The sequence below is a fragment of the Bidens hawaiensis genome, unplaced genomic scaffold, assembly GCF_021521415.1.
Source record: "Bidens hawaiensis isolate Kalapana, Puna unplaced genomic scaffold, B.hawaiensis_p1.1 tig00112388_1, whole genome shotgun sequence".
NCBI lineage: Eukaryota > Viridiplantae > Streptophyta > Magnoliopsida > Asterales > Asteraceae > Bidens > Bidens hawaiensis.
The window spans coordinates 1-18,444 of NW_027504788.1; the positions used below are offsets into that span (position 1 = coordinate 1).

At 32.7% G+C, this 18,444-nt stretch overlaps 1 protein-coding gene across 1 annotated transcript; it reads right to left on the reverse strand.

The window, feature by feature from the left end:
• Positions 1–15,504: 15,504 nt before the first annotated feature.
• LOC143608245 (vacuole membrane protein KMS1-like) lies at positions 15,505–18,113 on the reverse strand. The gene is made up of 4 exons (XM_077083350.1): positions 17,856–18,113; positions 17,654–17,758; positions 16,595–16,777; positions 15,505–15,816 (listed from the first exon to the last, which is right to left on the reverse strand). The coding sequence occupies exons 1-4, from the start codon at positions 18,111–18,113 to the stop codon at positions 15,640–15,642; spliced, it is 723 nt and encodes a 240-aa protein (XP_076939465.1). The 3' UTR covers positions 15,505–15,639.
• Between the last annotated feature and the right edge of the window lie 331 nt (positions 18,114–18,444).

Here is an 18,444-nt window from a genome sequence, read left to right on the forward strand (position 1 = left end):
TTGGCTGTATGTTCAAAGCTGTGAGCTGTTTATTCTTTCAAGAGTATATTGTAGGTTTTCATTATGTGCTTAGAGATGGTAATATGGGAGTGTCAGAACAGATTAAAAGGATTGAAAGTTGAAACGAGTCATACAAAATGATGATTATTAACTTTGGGTCCCTTTTCGCATTTAAATATTGTTTTTAGACTGACCCGTCTGAGATGAACACAATTTGTATTTGTACCGATGATATTTCGCTCTAAAATCATAGTTCCTAGAGCGCCATTTGATTCATCTCACACAGTCACACATCAACATTTTATTAACAACTCCATTAACTTCACCGGTGAGTGCAAATATGAGGCTCATAAGAAATTGGCAGCCTATGTTAGATAAACCTACAAGATGGAAGGCAAGAACGTTATCCTTAGGTGGAAGTAGAGGTGCACAAATCGGGTTTTCTAAATACCCGGGTTCGGGTATAGAACCGGGTTCGGGTATGACTGGGTATTGGTAATAGACGGGTAGGGTTCGGGTCAGGTATTGTCTCTAAAAATCATACCCTATGCATCGGGTTCGGGTAGGGTATAGAACCGGGTATTCTAAAACCGGGTATTTGAATACCCTGTTATCGGGTATTGAAAAAACTCTATTTACGGGTTTTTTCGGGTTTTTTTCCAGTATTTTTTTTATATAGATTGGATTTTTTAAAAGTTTACACTTTTTAGGGGTATTATTCGGGTATTTTTAAGGTATTTTTCGGGTATACACCGGGTATTTGAAATACCCGGTTTCGGGTATTGGAAAACCTCAGTTCCGGGTTCGGGTATTACCGGGTACAAATCGGGTTTTCGGGTATTACCGGGTACAAATCGGGTCCGGTTCGGGTTCGGGTTTTAGTGCCAAAATGCATACCCTATCCGTACCCTACGGGTAGGGTCGGGTTCGAGTATTAGAAAAACCGGTTCCGGATATTTATTTCAGGTCCGGTTCCGGGTTCGGGTTTTTTGTGCACCTCTAGGTGGAAGACCGACACTAATAAAATCTATGCTCGGTAGATTTGGGTCATATTATTTTTCTTAAGTGTTCTCCCTATTGAAGGATTGGGTCAACATATGTCGGCTTTGGAGTACCGGGCCATCCTGAAGTATCGGTTAATGATCCCTCTGTTTCCCGTAGATGAGCCATGCCTGGTTTGCCGTAAGGCTTGTTTGGATTCTTTTGGCGAGCATGCGGTTCACTGCAAGGAGTTGCCTGGGTTTAAGTACAAGCATGATTTGGTGAGGGATGTTCTATGCGATGTTCTTAAACGAGCCGGAATTTCGGCTAAAAAGGGAGCCCCCGTAAACTTTCTTACGGATCCTCAAGGAAGATCTACATTACGACCGGTCGATATTCTTGTTTTTGGGTGGGTAGGGGAAAACACACTTGTGTCGACCTCGCAGGAGTGTCCCCTCTTGTTGGGATTAAGGACAATGGGTTTGTAGCAGGCCATGCAGCATTGAAGGCGGCATCGGGCAAGGTTGCCAAACACGAGAGAGCTTGTTTGGAGAATCAACACGTGTTTATCCCCTTTACCGACACTTTTGGTTTCTTAGCTCCGGATGCCGTGGACCTTTTGAATAGGGTCCAGAAAGTTGTGCATAGTAACGTATCGGCCCATAAGAATCGAAACTTTGTTTTTAGTAGGATTGGGTTTGCTATCCAAAAGGGGTTGCGGCGCAGCTTGTTGCCCGCTTACCTGCCACTTCATTGTAATCGTTTGGATGTTTCTATGAATTAAATGTATTATGTTTAAAAAAAAATTTCTAAACAATTAAAAAGCAAAAGAAGGCGATTTTTTTTGGGGTCGTCTAAGAGTAGTTGTACATAAGGAGCGAGGTGGTTTAGGAGTTGGAAGTATATAGGCGATGAACAAAGCACTAAGTGATGGGTAAAGTATAAGATGGACGATCTGCACTTTGGGTAAGGACAATTGCGAAACTAGGTACGGGAGCGTACAAGTGGGAAAACATACCGATTAATAAAATCTATAGGTGACCCTGGAGAAACATATGAAATATGGGAAAAGAACACGAAACAAAAAAATAAAAATTATGGAGAGGCTGCAAGTAAAACTCGATACGGGGAACAGAACTAATTTTTGGCTAGATACTTGGGTTGGGAATCGACCGTTACAGAACTGATTATTTGGAACTGGAGATGAAAATGGCAGTCAAAAAGTAGAATTGAAAGAATAGAATGACAATTGTGCTCGCAAATGCTCTTGGAGGTGAAACTCATACGATGACTGGGTATGGCGATGAGGCAACGATATGGATAATCCATTCACGGTAAAAAGACCACAGATGGGAGCTAGATAATGCCAATTACCCGAAAACAGAGTTATATTGCTGGTTGAAAACATTATCGATAAAGTTAAATTGTTTCATTTGGTGTTGTTACAAGATCGAATTGTAACAGAGGCATTATTGGTAAGAGGTAAGAGATGGAAAACTCGAAGCATATTATGGTAAAGTGTGAATGTGCGGGTTTGGTTTGGGCAATGGTATCACAAATTCACAATGGTTGAGGCTATTGGGCCCGTTGGATTGCTCATCGATGCATAACCTGCTGGATTTTTTCAAATAAACATGGGGGGGTTAACAAATAAAAACAGGTGAAATTGTTAAAGAAGTGGTGGCGGTCACTATGTGGTTGTTATGGAAAGCAATAAACGATGTTGTTTTTAATAATAAACCTTTTGTAGCCAGTAAAATTGTGGGTAATATAAAGAGTATTAAAGACTACCTCCTTTCTTCGGATTACTAATCGTGACAAAAGATTAAAAATGAATTGGAAAAGGTAGTGAAACTTTAAGATTGAGAAATTACTAATGTGTAGTGTTGGAGATCCTTGTAATTTCTGTATGTTTACAATTTTGTTTTTCTTATGTACTCTTTGAACCTTAGAAATTACTTTGGTTGCTGTTTATTTTTATAAAACTGTCTTTAAAAAGAAATTATCATACAAATTTCTTATCTTTTTACCTAATCACTAATTTATATTTATTTTTTTGCAATTTTTATATTTGTTACGAAGTCATTTAGTTGAGTTATTTGTAAAAATAAATTGTGTCTTATAATTTTAGAAGCTAACTAATTATATATTATTTATAATTTAAACTATTTGTTAGTTATGATTATTCAGACTAAAAGAATAAATTAGAAAAGGTTAATTTTTTTTTATTGTTTGGTACCTTAAACTATTTTGCACATCATGACAATGTTGTCTTGTCTACTTTGCTTCAAGAGTTCTTTAACCAAAATGGATGATGAAGAAAAATTATTTACCAATTTAGATGATTTTAAAAGTATTTATCAAAATAGATAATTTATTTATTTATTTATTATATTTTACTAATGAAAATAAAAAAATAAAATCATTTTCAAATTTTACATTCTTTCTCCTCACCATCTCCAACCATAACCTCATGTCGGTCAACATGTCCGGTTGCAGCCCTTCGCCAGCAACCATTTCCAATGGTAAGAACGGAATCGAAGATGAGAAGATATTCTACCTCTACCATCAAACACTCTGTCCCTCTCTATTCGGAGGCGAGCTTCACAACGGCCAAAACACCGCCGCCCCTCTTTGTTAGCCAAAAATCGTAAAACCCATCACAGGCTAAAAACGCCAGAAAAATGATATCTAAAACCTGTAAATCAACCTACACCATCTCCACTCTCTCTCTCTATTATATATAAGGGATGGAGGAGAAATGATTTTAATACGAGAAATGTGAGAAGTACCACTGATTAAGATTGATCAATGACCTATATTAATTATAACATTGTTGTAATTATTATGTTGCTATTTTAATGTATTTTGATACACAAGGGTGTTTTAGTATTTTTCCTTCAGCTTTTAAACATGCAATTAATAATGAGTTTCCATATTTCACGGTTCCATCATCTCAAAATTAGAAATTAAAAATTCCTAAAATAGAACGATGGGAAAATATCTTCACAAGCTGCAAGTGATTCAACAATCATCATTACGTTCTTGAAGGTTCATTCTATATTGTATACAAAGAGGGTGTTTCTTGGTTGAATCATATCCGTTTGGGGTGTCACGTGTGTAGGCGTTATTGATTGAAAGTGTAGCATTCGTCATTTTCGGTCCTTTTTGTATTTGTATTTGTATCAAAACCCGACCCGATTTGTAAACCGAATCTTTCGATAATATAAAATAATGGGTTTTTATGTTTCATAATCATATCTTACTTTTTGGATTTTGCTACTTGTTTGTATTATTTGACTTGTTTAAACCTTTTTAAACACATGCAAGTCTTGATATAAACCAAGAAATTAACTTTGACCACTACCCTATATATACAAGCTTATCCCTTTCATTTCCTTGGCTCATTTCATCTTCTTTCTCTCTCAAACAAAGAACACCATTCCTAACCTTCAAGGTTCTTAATAATCAAGCAACAACCTTCTTTAATTTTGTTTTGTTACTTACTAATTGAATCTTGTGGTACAACATATATATAATATGCACCCCATGTTTCCTTCGGCTTTCATCTTCTCCGGCCATGGTCGGTTGAAGTGATATGCTATAAGGCAAGGCTTCATGGAGGACTCACTATAGTCCTTGTTTATACTATTTTCCTTTAATGCTTTACTAGTCTTATTTATATTGTAAGTAGTTTAGTTTCTAATTCATGGTTAAAGAGTTCCATGGTATTGGGTATGAAGTCACTAGCCTCGGTTTTATTCCGAGTTGAGAACCGAATCAAGACCGAACTCTTGTTTACTAGTTTTGTTTTAAATAGTTTTGTTTCCTAGTTTTGTTTTAAATAGTTAAATAAACATGTTTATATTATAACTTCTAAAATCATTTTTAAAGTTCTATGGTATTTGGGTATGTGGCAATCATCCTCGGTATCATTCCGAGTCAAGGACCGAACCAAAACCAAACTAAACCGAGTTCACTTGCTTAAGACACGCAAGTGTGTTTTTTGCCACCGAACTCATCTTTTTCTTCAAGAATGTATTTTAAACAAATTTTAAGTTATTTTATCAACATACTTGGAAATGTTGGATCCAACTTGATCTCATAACATAGTTTGGACCGACAAAACCGAACACTCGCTTAACGTGCGTTGTTAGTTCTAAAACAATAGATATACATACTTGGTTAAGTCATATTAAGTTTTATTGAGTTATCTCATAACACACATTATTTTGGAAAGTTGACTTTGAGTTTGACCAATTATCAAGACCTGAACCAACAACCCGAACACTCGTTAAAGACCCGTTTTAGTATCTTTGTCCCAAAGGAACTTGCATTTAGCATTTTTCTCACCTTATTACTTAACATAGGTTAAGTAAATATTGAGGTTAGATACTTTAACCCGGTTTCGAGCAAACTTGCATTTTTAAAGGGTTATTGTTATAAATTCTTAAATAGTTACATTATAAACCTTGAACTTAAATTGTTTACTTTTTGCAACATATTTTATTTAAAGATCTTCAAGACAACCTTTCTAAATCCAAGACCTTTTATTTAGGCTTCATACGTTAACTCGTCGTTCCGGTAAATCTTCAAATTACCAACTTTTCAAGTTTATTACTTGAACGTGAGTACATTTCATCCCCCGTTTTCACTTTTATATTTTGGGGGTAACATGCATACTTATTTAAAACAAAAATGATTTATTATACTCATTTCTCAAACCACAAACTTTAGGGTGTATGATACTTAGAATACTTGCTCTATTGTATGTTACATGTCTCGTATGCTTTACGTGCACGAGTGTTTATTTTTACGTTGTTGTTGAGCCTCAATAAGTATGATCATATGCTCCCCTAACTACTTAGCCTCGTGCTAGTAGAATAGGGCCTCATTATCCAAGTATGTCGGTTGTTAACGATTAGAAAGGATCCTTATTTACATATGTTTTATATACCACGATTGATGCTTTTATTTATTGTCTCATATACGTTTGTGGATTTCGCTCATATTATATATACTCAAACTATGAAATTGCTCACCAACATACGTGTTGACAAATATTATTTATGCATTGTTACAGATTTGATGATTACTTGAGTTGGAGTTTGAAGACGTCATTTTATTTTGATACCGCTAGGTTATTAGAAGAATGAATAATATTTACTTCTTATATTTTGGGGGTTTATTTGTATGAACAATATGTGTTACTTTGATGATTGAATGAAATTAATGAGTTGATTAAATATTGTCACTTTAATAGTGTCTTGTGTTCTTGGGCAATCCGTTGCACCCGGCATGTTCCGCCGCCTTTGATCGGAGTGTGACAGAAAGGTTAGGGGTTTGATTAAATAATTGATAGCATAAGTGATTTCTAACTATTACACAACCAATTTGTTAATTTGGGTTTAAAATGAAGACTTTTACTTTTCAAAACATATTGTGTTGATATTAGATTATAGCTTGACGAAGGTTTTTTATATACATAGCAGAACTTATTAGTGTGTATAAACGAAAGAGAAGTATGGTCAATTTAATATATATTTTATATTTGGTAATAAAAAAATGTTTTTTTAATTATAAACTACATCAGTGTAGATGGTTATAATAATGTAGGATTAATCATGTGTTGAAATATTGTGTCTAAAAAATGTGTAGGAAGTATCTACAGTATGAATACGAATATTTTATATGTTACAGTGGTGATTATAAAATGGAAGGGTTTGTGTATTTTTCTATCTTGTGTAACATAAATGTATGTGTAGGTTTGTAGGATGTTCATGATGTGTATGTTAATGTTGGATTTGTAGTGTAGGATTGTGTATGTTTTGTAGGGTTATGTAGAGTATGGTTACATAAGCATGAATACGGTTGTGCAGTTTATGGTCACATACACATTAGACGCATTTGTATTTTAGCGTAAGGTTACGCAAACATAAGTTGTTTGTGTAGGGTTGTGTATATTATGAATACATAATCAATACAGATGGTTGTGTAGCGTAGTGTAGTGTATGGTATGTAATCTACACAACCCTACACAACCATATTTATGCTTATGTAACCATGCTTACGTAATGTATGATGTGTTGGATATATGGTTATGTTTTGTGCAATGTACATGTATTATCTTTGCTGTGTAGGATGTGTAAGATGGCATTGTAGGGCTTATATCATGTTATACTATTTATATTTTCTTTTATATAAACAACCAAAAGAAAATTTGGGTTTTGAGAGATTTGTAGAAAAATCGGTGAATGGTATTGTGGGATACAAGATTAGTTGCGAGATGACAAGGGAATTGTCGGCTGGATTGTTAGTTACCTACACATAATATTATAGGGAATTGTAGGCTGGATTGTTAGTTACCTACACAGAATATTATCATGAGTATTGATTATGTAGGCATACAAGTATGTAAACAAGAAACAAAATGATTATAGAATGAAATAAAAATTAAAAACCTTAAACTTGACAACATAGCGTTTCCTTTTGCCAATGTAGTAATAATGTTAATCTTGATTTCGTATACGACTCGGTCACGGGAACGACGATATAGTCCTTCAAAAACTTTTTTAACCTCTTAAATATAGTTATTCTAAGTTATTTTAGAAAAATAATATTAATTTGAATTTTTGAAGTATTTATAATGTTTTAAAGATTATCTATATTATATTATTAAGCATAAGTGATGGACAAAAGAGTCATTTCACAATTACATGGTAAGGGTAAAAAAGATATTTCATAATTGGACATAAAAAGTAATTTGTCATTAAATTATTTCGTTCTTTATGCGTATCGTACAAGTTAATGAAGCCTCAAGTTTTTTGTAATTACTCTCTTATCCTTTATGATTTATGGTGACATCAATTGAAGGAGTTTAAAGTCTCATTAAAGTGTCAAAATTCATTGTTCATCAACTAAAACCTATGTATTATTAGTATTAAGGACTTTAAAGTGTTACCATCGGTTGTTCATAAACTAAGGCTATATTATTATTATTGTTATTATTGTTTATAACTGAAACTCGTCTCCTCCTTTTTCCTAAAACAAACGTGAGACACTGCCACATTAATTGTGCATTCAATTCTAACTTCAATTCCCTATTCACTACTTAATACCTCTCGCGAGCTCTTCATCTTCCTCTTTCAAAACGGCTACGTTGCAATCAATGGTCAATTGTTATCTTCAGTTGTATAAGTATGGGTGATGGTTAATTGCTATTGCTTCAACCCTTCCCACAACGAAAAGCAAGTACGCATTCTTTGGGTATAACAACTGAACTGAACCGAACCAACTAAGACACACATTTTATGTTGTTTGATTAACTTTGATCTTATTTCTATTACGATGGTCATTTGTGTGTAGGAGGGGTTTGTTATATTAATATTTGTGTTTTTTACAGTCTTCGTTAAACCGCCAATTAAAGTTACAACAGCGATGGTGAACTTGTTGCTTAATTTGTATTCATAGGTACTTTCAAAACAATTTCCACTTACAGTTGTTAGATTTATTAATTGAACTTTGTGTAAAGTTTAGGTGCATATGATTTATTTTATACACATGCTTCTTAAATATTGATTGTTTATACTTTAATTAATCGTTTAAATGGATTTAATGAGGAGCTCCAGCTTTTCTCTAAATTGGTATGCAATTGGTTTAGTTTTTAAGTTTTATTCTTGTTTCTTCTTTTCGTTTCCAGCTTTTGTCTAGCGGTAGTTTTTTTATTTTTGTATATCTGAAATTAAAGTTGTTTGCTTTATTAATCAAAAGTTTTATATTCCTGTCAGAATCAGGTAATATGTTTGAGGAATAATGCAAATGACATAATTTGCTTGCTTTTTTGTTCTTGTTAAGAATGATGCCTTCAATCGGTTCTAAAAACTTCTTGTTAGAATATTGTTTCCATTTTCTTCTCACATCATGCTTTGAATTCCTCACCTCTTACCTTGTTCATTAATTTTCACTAAATTAATGATATCTTCTATTAGATTCTCAAGCAATCAATTAATTATTCCATTTCATGTGATGGGCATGCTAGGTTATAGGTTTACTAATTTCGACTCATTGATTTAGATTATTTTTGTATCACATTGCTTTTGATAAGTTGTTTTGCTACTGCTTCTTTAATGTTTAACATCCATCTTTTAACTGCTTATGGGATGATGGAAGTGCTTATCAAACACCGCTTACGAGAGCAACGTGGGTATCACATCTTTTTAGTTTGATGGTTACACCATGTGACTACAATAATAAGAAAAAACAAAGGTTCATTGTGAAGACTTTTACTCCACTTGAATATGTAGCTGAATCTTAATTTTTGTTGAATGAGACATTTTCTATGAAATCCTCAACCAAATGTGCGTGGCTTGATTTTTGTTAGCATGTTTTTAATACATGTATCTAAATTATAGTGTAACTTTGGTTTAATGAGAATATATATGCCTGTAGTTAGTTTCTTTTATTCTTTTTTGTTCAATTTTTGTGCATTTGCATTTTTATATATCAAATATGGTTTGTGTGGATGCTTAATTTTTTTTCTTTGCACTAGAACTTGTTTTATGGTAGCTGGTGTTATTTTCGGACTTTTGATACTCTATATATGATTCTTTTGCAAACCTAGCGTTTCATTCCTGGTTTTGAGCGAGTACGGAGGAATAAATCAAAATTTGGCAGCAACCGTTTTACGGGTCAACTACTGCTGATTACAGCCATGAAACATGTCATAATGTTGAACTTATTATCTCAGGGGCATTTTGGGGAAAAATACTGCAACATGGAAGAATCGAAATATTAAATATATCATAACCATATAGGGTGATTCAGTTTGCTGCAAAACAAAATAACACAATACATTGGCCCAGATTTTAAGAGAGTATGGTGGGAAGGGTAGGCGAGGTTCACGACTATTTCTTATTTAACGAGCTACAAACTTACGTGGCTACAATTAACCGGTAAAACAACCGAAGTACCGAACAAAGAATCGAACGACCCATATAAAAGAGATACATGTTTTTTTAAAGAACTCACTTTTTAATAAAATTTCTATCGAAATTTTAAAGATAAAAAAAGTTAAGCGAAACTGTAATCTAGATTTTTGGGAAAGTTAAATATTACAAGATATAATGAAAAATCAAATTATAAGTGAAACTAATTTTTAGGAAAAAAATTGTAAGCAGTATAACGTTTCCAGCCTTTAACAGACCTCTTGCGCATGAATGTTGACCTTGATGGTACACGTAGGAGGTGAGGTCATCTTTCTTATTCCATCAACGGTATTCGGTATAGTTTGTTATTATATATAACGAGGATTATTATTAAAAAACCAAGAGGAAGCAGCTTCACTTAACTTTTCCCTTATTAATTCTCGCAATTATTTGTTAATTTGTTGTTAAAGTAAACTTATAATTTCGATAATAATTCATTTTAGATAGGAGGTTAGAAATTTTGGGGGAAACTTTTGAACTAATGCAATACATCATTTATTAGGCTTGCAAATGAACCGAAAAAAAAAATAAAGGGCATGCTCGTTTCGGTTCATTGAACTTTAACTAAACACAAACACGAATATATAATTGAACAATTTATTTTGTTCATGTCCGTTCATAAGAAAATGAGCATGTACGTATTCGTTCATGTTCGTTCATTCACTACCTAAACTGAACAAACATAAACTAGCACAAACGAGCATAAGTTAGAATTAATGAACACAAACGAAGAATTCTAATACATCACAATTCATATAAAAACACATCTATATTAGTGGTTTAAATTTACATGATTTATTCAAAAAAATCATCACGACATCAAAACGAGCCCCTTTTGTGTTTATATGTTTAATAATATAACTTTTGTGTATTTATTAAAATTAAATGAACATAAACGAATGTTTACGAACATAAATGAAAGAACAAAAATTGTGTTCATGTTTGTTCGTGCAGTTAAATGAAACAAAATGTTTTTGCATGCTCATTCACTTAATTAAATTAACGAACTTCCCGCTGAATAGTTCATGAACATTCGGTTCGTTTACATGCATACATATACTATTTTTAGATCATGTATAAACTCATTACGACTATCATTGTCATTTCAGCAGATGATATGCAATTTGAAGCTCCCCTCAAAATTGTAATGTAACCAGATCCCACACTGAGGGCTAAGAACAATCTTGTTGTTGCATTTGACGAGGACTTTAAGAAGACAACATGTTTGATGTAATGTAGAAGCTCTCTTTTTTATGTGTATCAGTAGTGCTGTATTTTCTCATGGTTTATATGTTGGACTGTTGACTATTAGTTGTTGATTTCATAGCAAAATAACAATTGTTAATATGTCAATCCAATTACAAATATTGAACAGTAGTTATTGAAATTTTAAGTGTGTTTTAGTATGTTATGGACTCCGTTTTGTTGACAACACGTGGAAGGTTATTGCAATTTGCAAGACATGTTTTTATTGTTAGAGGATTGCAATTTAGGTAATGCTAAGATTTAGACTATTGTGTAGTGGTTTTAACATAATAGCAATGTTAAAGTGCCACGTAGACGGTGGGCCTTTACCAAAACCACCATTTTCACAATGGTGTAGTGGTTTACTATTTTTAACTAATAAATTAAATTAAATAAAAAAATTAATATGCATGCATGTTATTGGTGGAAGTTGAGGTGACAGACCAATGGCGCCCCCAAATCTCTCAACTACACACAACTTGATATATACTAGACGGGTGCCCGCGCGATGCAGCTGGTGTTTGAACCTATTAATCACGTAATATATATAAGTGTTTATGGTTCGGTTAAAACCTTGAAATCGTTTGTGACTTCTTTTTACTTTTTCTTTTTTTTTTATTTAGGTTCGTTGGTCGGTTTCAAAATTTTCAAAACGTAGTGAACTGTTGGTTCACAGTTTATACTGGCAACCGGCCTTAAGAAACCAGAACAGACTGTAAATGTTGAATGCATTTTAATGTTTTTTATTATTAATTATTAGATATGTTTTGTAATCTATATAATACACCAAACAAGAGAAAATTAAGACACCAATTTTAAAGTAATTTACAACACTTAATTGTAGTATGATTCATTTTGTTATCTTTGTTGTTATTATTTCACGTCCCAGATCTTCTATTAATATTTATCATTTATGTGGCTAAAATTATCATTTTTTATTTATGATCCTCTCAAGTATCATATTATGTTGGTGTTTAGTTAAAATTGATGGTACATTTAAATTAATAATTATTTGAAACTAAATTTATTATTAAAGTTTAAACTGTGAAACCAAACTGGAATCAGGCCGTTAGTAACGATTTGGTTTTAACTTTCAATGGTTGAGTTTGGTTTTGGACGACAAAAAAGTCAGTGTTAACGGTTGGACTCACAAGTTTAACTTAAAAAACATCAAAACCGACACTGAACACCCCTACGTAACATATTAATTTATTTAAAATGAAAATTATAACAATATCATATCCAAATTAAAGAGAATAAAATGCTCGTTTTTATGGTGTAATTCTTTTGTAAAAGTATTAATGTTTGAAAAGGCTATAGTCGTTTAAAAATCATTGGTGAGAAGTTAGTTTACAACTTAAATTAAAAACATAATATGGTTAAAGATGAAGGACCAAACTTGTAAGTTGAATGGATTGTTTTTAAAAGACAAGTTTATCCTTACTAATACATGTACCTCATGCTTTAAGTGTTGTAAATTACTTAAAAATGAGTGTCTTAATTTGCCCTTGTTTGATGTATTATATATAGTGTATATATATATATATATATATAAAGCAAATAGCAAGAGTATCTTAAAATAAAAAACGTACAGGATTTGTCGTTTTAAGTACAAGTCATAATGCATATGATTTTGTGAATTTAGGAGTAAAATGCTCTTTAATTCATCAATGTCCACCATAAACTTTCATTTCACAAAACAGATAGAACATTGGTCCTTCAACTTCACTCATTTTTTTCTAAACATAAAAAACAGTTAAACACATACCCCTAATTCAAAACCAATTACACCATAAAAATGAGCATTTTATTCTCTTTAATATGAGTATATTATTGTTATATTTTTTTGGTTTTAAAATGTTAACATGTTACATGATTACCAGTTAGAATTGGGAACAGGTCGAGTCAAGCGAGCTCGGGGTTGTATGTAAAGCTAGATTAGGGTCGAAACGGGTTGATAAAAAACATGTTAATTTGGTTCGGGTCAAGTTGGTACGAGTTTGAGTCGAAAGGAGTCAGGTTAGAACACGTTCCAGGTTACGGTGTGGGGTATAACGGGATTTGGGCAAAAACAGGTTGGTTTAAAAAATGATTTATTTGAAATTACTATGCATTTCAACTTTGCTTCTTGATTTTGCCACAAGTTATGTAGATGCCATTGTTTACATGCATCGGGGCCGATAAACGCATGCCCAACACCACTTAACGCACGTAACTCAATCTTGGTAACCGCTCAACCCAGCGCCACACGTGGTGTCGGTTAAACATGTTTAATGCAGGTAACGTGCATTTCGGTGCGGGCTAGCTTTGCACGAGTTACACGTCCAATCTTGGGTTACATGCGCACAGTCATCAAGGGACGCATATACCTACACATATTATGCATTTAATGCCGGGTTACGCACGCATCCGGTTGCATCGCGTGGGCACCCATGATTTCACAAAACACGATATAAACCCGTACAAAAAAACAACATCCAACAACCCATTTGCAGATGCGGCGGCGTGCTCACATTGATAACTTGTTATACATCACACCAAACACTACAAACCAATACGATTTGATAATTTTTTAGAACCCGCAGCAACGTGCGGACACTTCTGCTAGTAAAACTAACAGATAACACATTAATAAAAGAATAAAAAGTTGATTGGATAATTTACTTAAATATATAGAAAAAAGATAAACAGAGATCATGAAGCAAATAAATAAGGTATATATGTTTTTTTTTTCAAAATTAAAATAACAAACCAAATAATAAATTGATATTAATAAAAGAAAATAATATGAACAATCTTCTTTCACAGTTGGGATATGTATAAAATATTTTAATTTGACGTTATGTTATTATACGACTCTATTATTTGAGATAATATTTTTTAGATCTAAATAACAAATAAATATATTAAATAAAGAATAATTTGAAAACTCCAAACAAATTAATACTTACAAAAAAAAAAATAACCTTTGCCATTATACCCTTTTCAAATAATTATAAACCATAAAAAGAAAAAAAATTGTGATTAGTTGGAATCACTTCTCACACTTCTCGCGTTAAAATGACCTCTCTCTTGAACTTAAACCTATATATATTTGTACCCCTGAAAATTAAGTGCCCCGACCGGTCGCCCACTTCAACCTATGCCCCAACATGCTCCGACGAGAAAGTATAAAGTTACATCTTACACGAGTTACTTTTAACCGCGGATGATGGGTAACTATCATTTGAATCATTGTAGTTTCAAGCTCTTGTACCCCTAGAATGAAGTCTAAATCGACAATCAAACCAAATAAAACACTATGAATTTGGATTGAATAACACTTTATCTATAACCAGAAAATATAACTATAAAACTGATTATTAGCTCATTACCTTAATCACAATTTTAATTAGGTTATATAAATCATGACTATGTACAATTATCAATTAGAGATAGTCTCGAACTCCTATTTAGACAATAAATAAAACTCACATATTTATCTACTAATTTAATTAGCTATCATAAATTAAATACAAATCATTTAAATTATCCCTAATTTATTTAAATAATTAACACAATTTCATAACTCGAAACAGGCCCACTCGACCTAGCCTGACACCGTCTTATATTCGAGAACGAATTACGTCCAACATGGAAGGCAGTATATGGAAGGGTGTCGATGTTAAGTCACCTATAATCAATATAAAATATCGTATGTGCACTTTAAGTGGAGAGCCATACTCTAGACATGGTGATACTCAAAAGAAGAGAGACGAAAAAATCTACACTTTCAACTCAATATATCAGTCTTTTGCATCAAAATCAACACTCAAGACTTGTTTTTAAGAGTTTTTGAAAAATGTTTGGTTTAGGTTTCAGAATTTTAGTTTTTCAGTATGAGTTGTTTGATTTCTATTTTACTATTTGAGCTTGAAAACCACCAAGTAAAAAAAATAGCCTCATATATAGAATTTGATCCTAAAACTTTGGACCAGACTCAATAATTTAATATCATACATTTTAGCTAAAATATGTGTTACACTCTATATTAAATCATTATAAATTACTTAACATTTAAAATTTAAAATAAAAATTTATAATTCAGTTCCTTTCAGCTTTTTCAGTTTTAATACATGCAAAACTGAAACCAAACCAAAATTCGGTTTTTACGAGTTTTGTTTGGGTTCCGCTATTGCAGTTACGGTTCAGTCTTACATAGTCTTACATAGTCCAAAGATACGCTCAGTTCGGCAACAACAATTAACTTTTGCACCTAAAACCTCAAACCTCCAAACGGTCACACAACAGAACATCTGCAACTATTGTCACTATAGATGAGTCAATCTGAACATTTGTTCTAGTTTTGCTTCAACTTCAATGGCAATCCTTAAAATACCTATTTCTAACATGAATCAAGAAGAGAAACAAAAAGAACATCAAAACACAACTACTGATTGTCCTCTGATTGCTCCAGTTTCTTCTTCAAAGCAGTCATTTCTTTTTCTTGCTGCTTTTTCAAGTACCTCTGCGCGGTTGAATTCACGAAATTCACAAAAAAGTTTAACAGCATTAACCATACGATAGTGTTCCAAACTGAAGCAAACGATAGGTCCCATGACTTAACCTGAAAAAACAGAAATTCAAAAAACTAAGTGCTAAGAGATTGTAAGACGATCTCATCGAGTAATGGGGCAAAAACGACCTGGAAACACATTTTAGCATTAATAAGTAAATTCTTGTTTTGTGTTTAGTTAAATCCTTTTGACAAACATAAGTCAATTCAACTAGGGGTGCTAATCGTGTCGGGTTGGCAATTTGACGGGCTAAATAGCTGAACCTGAATGCAACCCATATATTTATTCATGTAAAACTTTAAATGTTTCAACACTTTTTAAACAACCCCATCTGAAACCTATATATTAACTTTTTTAGAAACCCTACTTAAACGAGTTAGCATGCCAACCAGTTTAATAAACTGTTTTTTTCAGGTTAACACATTATTAGATGTGTCGTATATTAGCCGACCCAAAACCTAACTATTTTCGTGACGCATCAGGAACGAGTGAACGACGGTCTCTTAAAATCTAACCAATTTTCTATTCTTTTAAGTGGCTTGTAAAGTTAAATTTCATATCTCAACTTTCTTAATGAATTAAAAGCGTGATTGATTTCCTTTTCTATCATACTCAGTTCCATCTTCAAACAAAGTAACCATCGCTCCCAAATAAAAATAAGAACAAGGAAAACGACTATGCTTCCCAAATACGAGATATTTTCAACAAAAGATGCCAAATGCAATGCTATTTTCTTGCATGGCCATAGTTTGTTGAACAAGGACTAGCATGAAAATTTAAAAAGTTGATTAAAAGTAATAAAAAAAAAGGGACCACATAAAAACTGACCTTAACGTTTGATGTGACGGGCAAAGGGGCGGCCATGTATTTCTCCTTCATTGCATGCAGTTTAGCTACAATGTTTGGCAGTGCAGAAGCCACCCCCGGAATGAAGCTAAGCATCCATATTAGCTCGTTTTCTATCCAGTCGAGAAGTTGATTGTTGCACACTGAGATGATGAATACCGTCTGCATAAAGGCATATTTAATAATAATTTTTATCTAAATAATCATTTTTAATGTTTTGAGAAAACAGATTCTGATGCTATGATTATTCCAGAGTTGCATAAACCGTTACGAATAACAGGTATATCATATAAGCGGCAGCGGATATGGTTGTCCGATGACAAAATAAAATTACGTATTTACCCTTTCAAGTTCTACTCAACCTTTTATTTTTCTAAAAATGTCTTCTTGATCCATTTATTTAGTAACTTAAATATTATAAATTTAGCAAGCAGTCAAACATCTGCTTATTACATAAACAGCTTTGAATGCATCAAATCAGCTGCTACAAATATGATTGTCCAACGGTACAATAAAGTTGCTTATTTACCCTTTAAAATTCTACACTTTTTTTGTTAAATCTTTGAAAGGGTAAAGAAATTACTTATTCACCTTTTTAAGAACTGGACAGAACAGTCAAATATCTGTTTATTACAGCTTTAACTAGCATAAGCATATCCAAAATCTATTTCCTATGATTATTTCAGATTTACATAAACAGTTTATAATTATAGGTATCAAACAGCTGCAACAGATACGATTGTTCAATGGTAAATTTAAATTACTTATTTACCCTTTTCAAGTTCTACACCCTTTTTGTCACATTCTTTAAAGGGTGAATAAAGTTACTTATTTACCCCTTCAAGAATTTGACAAAACAGTCAAACCTCTAGTTATTTCAGCTTTAACCAGCATAGCCATATCTAAAATCTCTTTCATACAGCCAATTATTCAAGTTGTTTAATATCAAATAATCTCTCAAAATGCAAAGGCCAAATACCCCTATACTAAATATAGTATTTGAAACAATCTAAATAAATGTTTGGAGAGAGAAAACATGTGAATGTGAGTTTTCACAATTGCCTTCCCGATTAGGGTTGCAAGAAAAAACTCCCAAAATGGAATTCCACACATTATGCCAGCAAGGTCAAATAGAGGATTTGGCACCTACATAAATAAATAAAGGTCAAACATACATGAAATATACGGAATCAGATCAAAAAATGTAATAAAGATTAAGCAAGGATATAAGAAGAAAACCAACCGAAGCAAGAATTAGAATAGTGAAGAAGTTCAAATACTGTGCATGTGAGAGTAACCAACGCTTCATATAATTCAACTTTGAAGCAACTCCATTATCCTCCGTTGAGGCTACATCCAGTTCTTCTGTAGCATCTATTTTCTTACCTGAGATACTTGCTGCAAAAATTAACAATTGGTTAAAAAAAAAAACAAAATAATACTGGATTCCAGTAATTCTTGCACGAGAATAATAACTAATAACTACATTAGCAACTGCCATTCAAACTGTCCAAACATGGCAACTTAAGCTTTTATCCAGTATGAAAACTAACCGATCTAACACGAACAATTAAACAAACAAGTTTTTTTTTTGTCCGTGTTTGTTCATTAAGAAAATGAGTGTCATGTTCGTTTGATAATATTATAAACGAACGGTTCACAAACGTGAACGAATACAAACAAATGAACATAATTACACATAGATGGATGAACATAACCGAGCGACCACCAGTTAAAAGTACATGTGAACATCAATCTGGTAAACCTAAAAAGGTTAAATGAATGAACATAAATGAACGTACAAGACATGTGGTCATGTCCGTTTGTTTAAC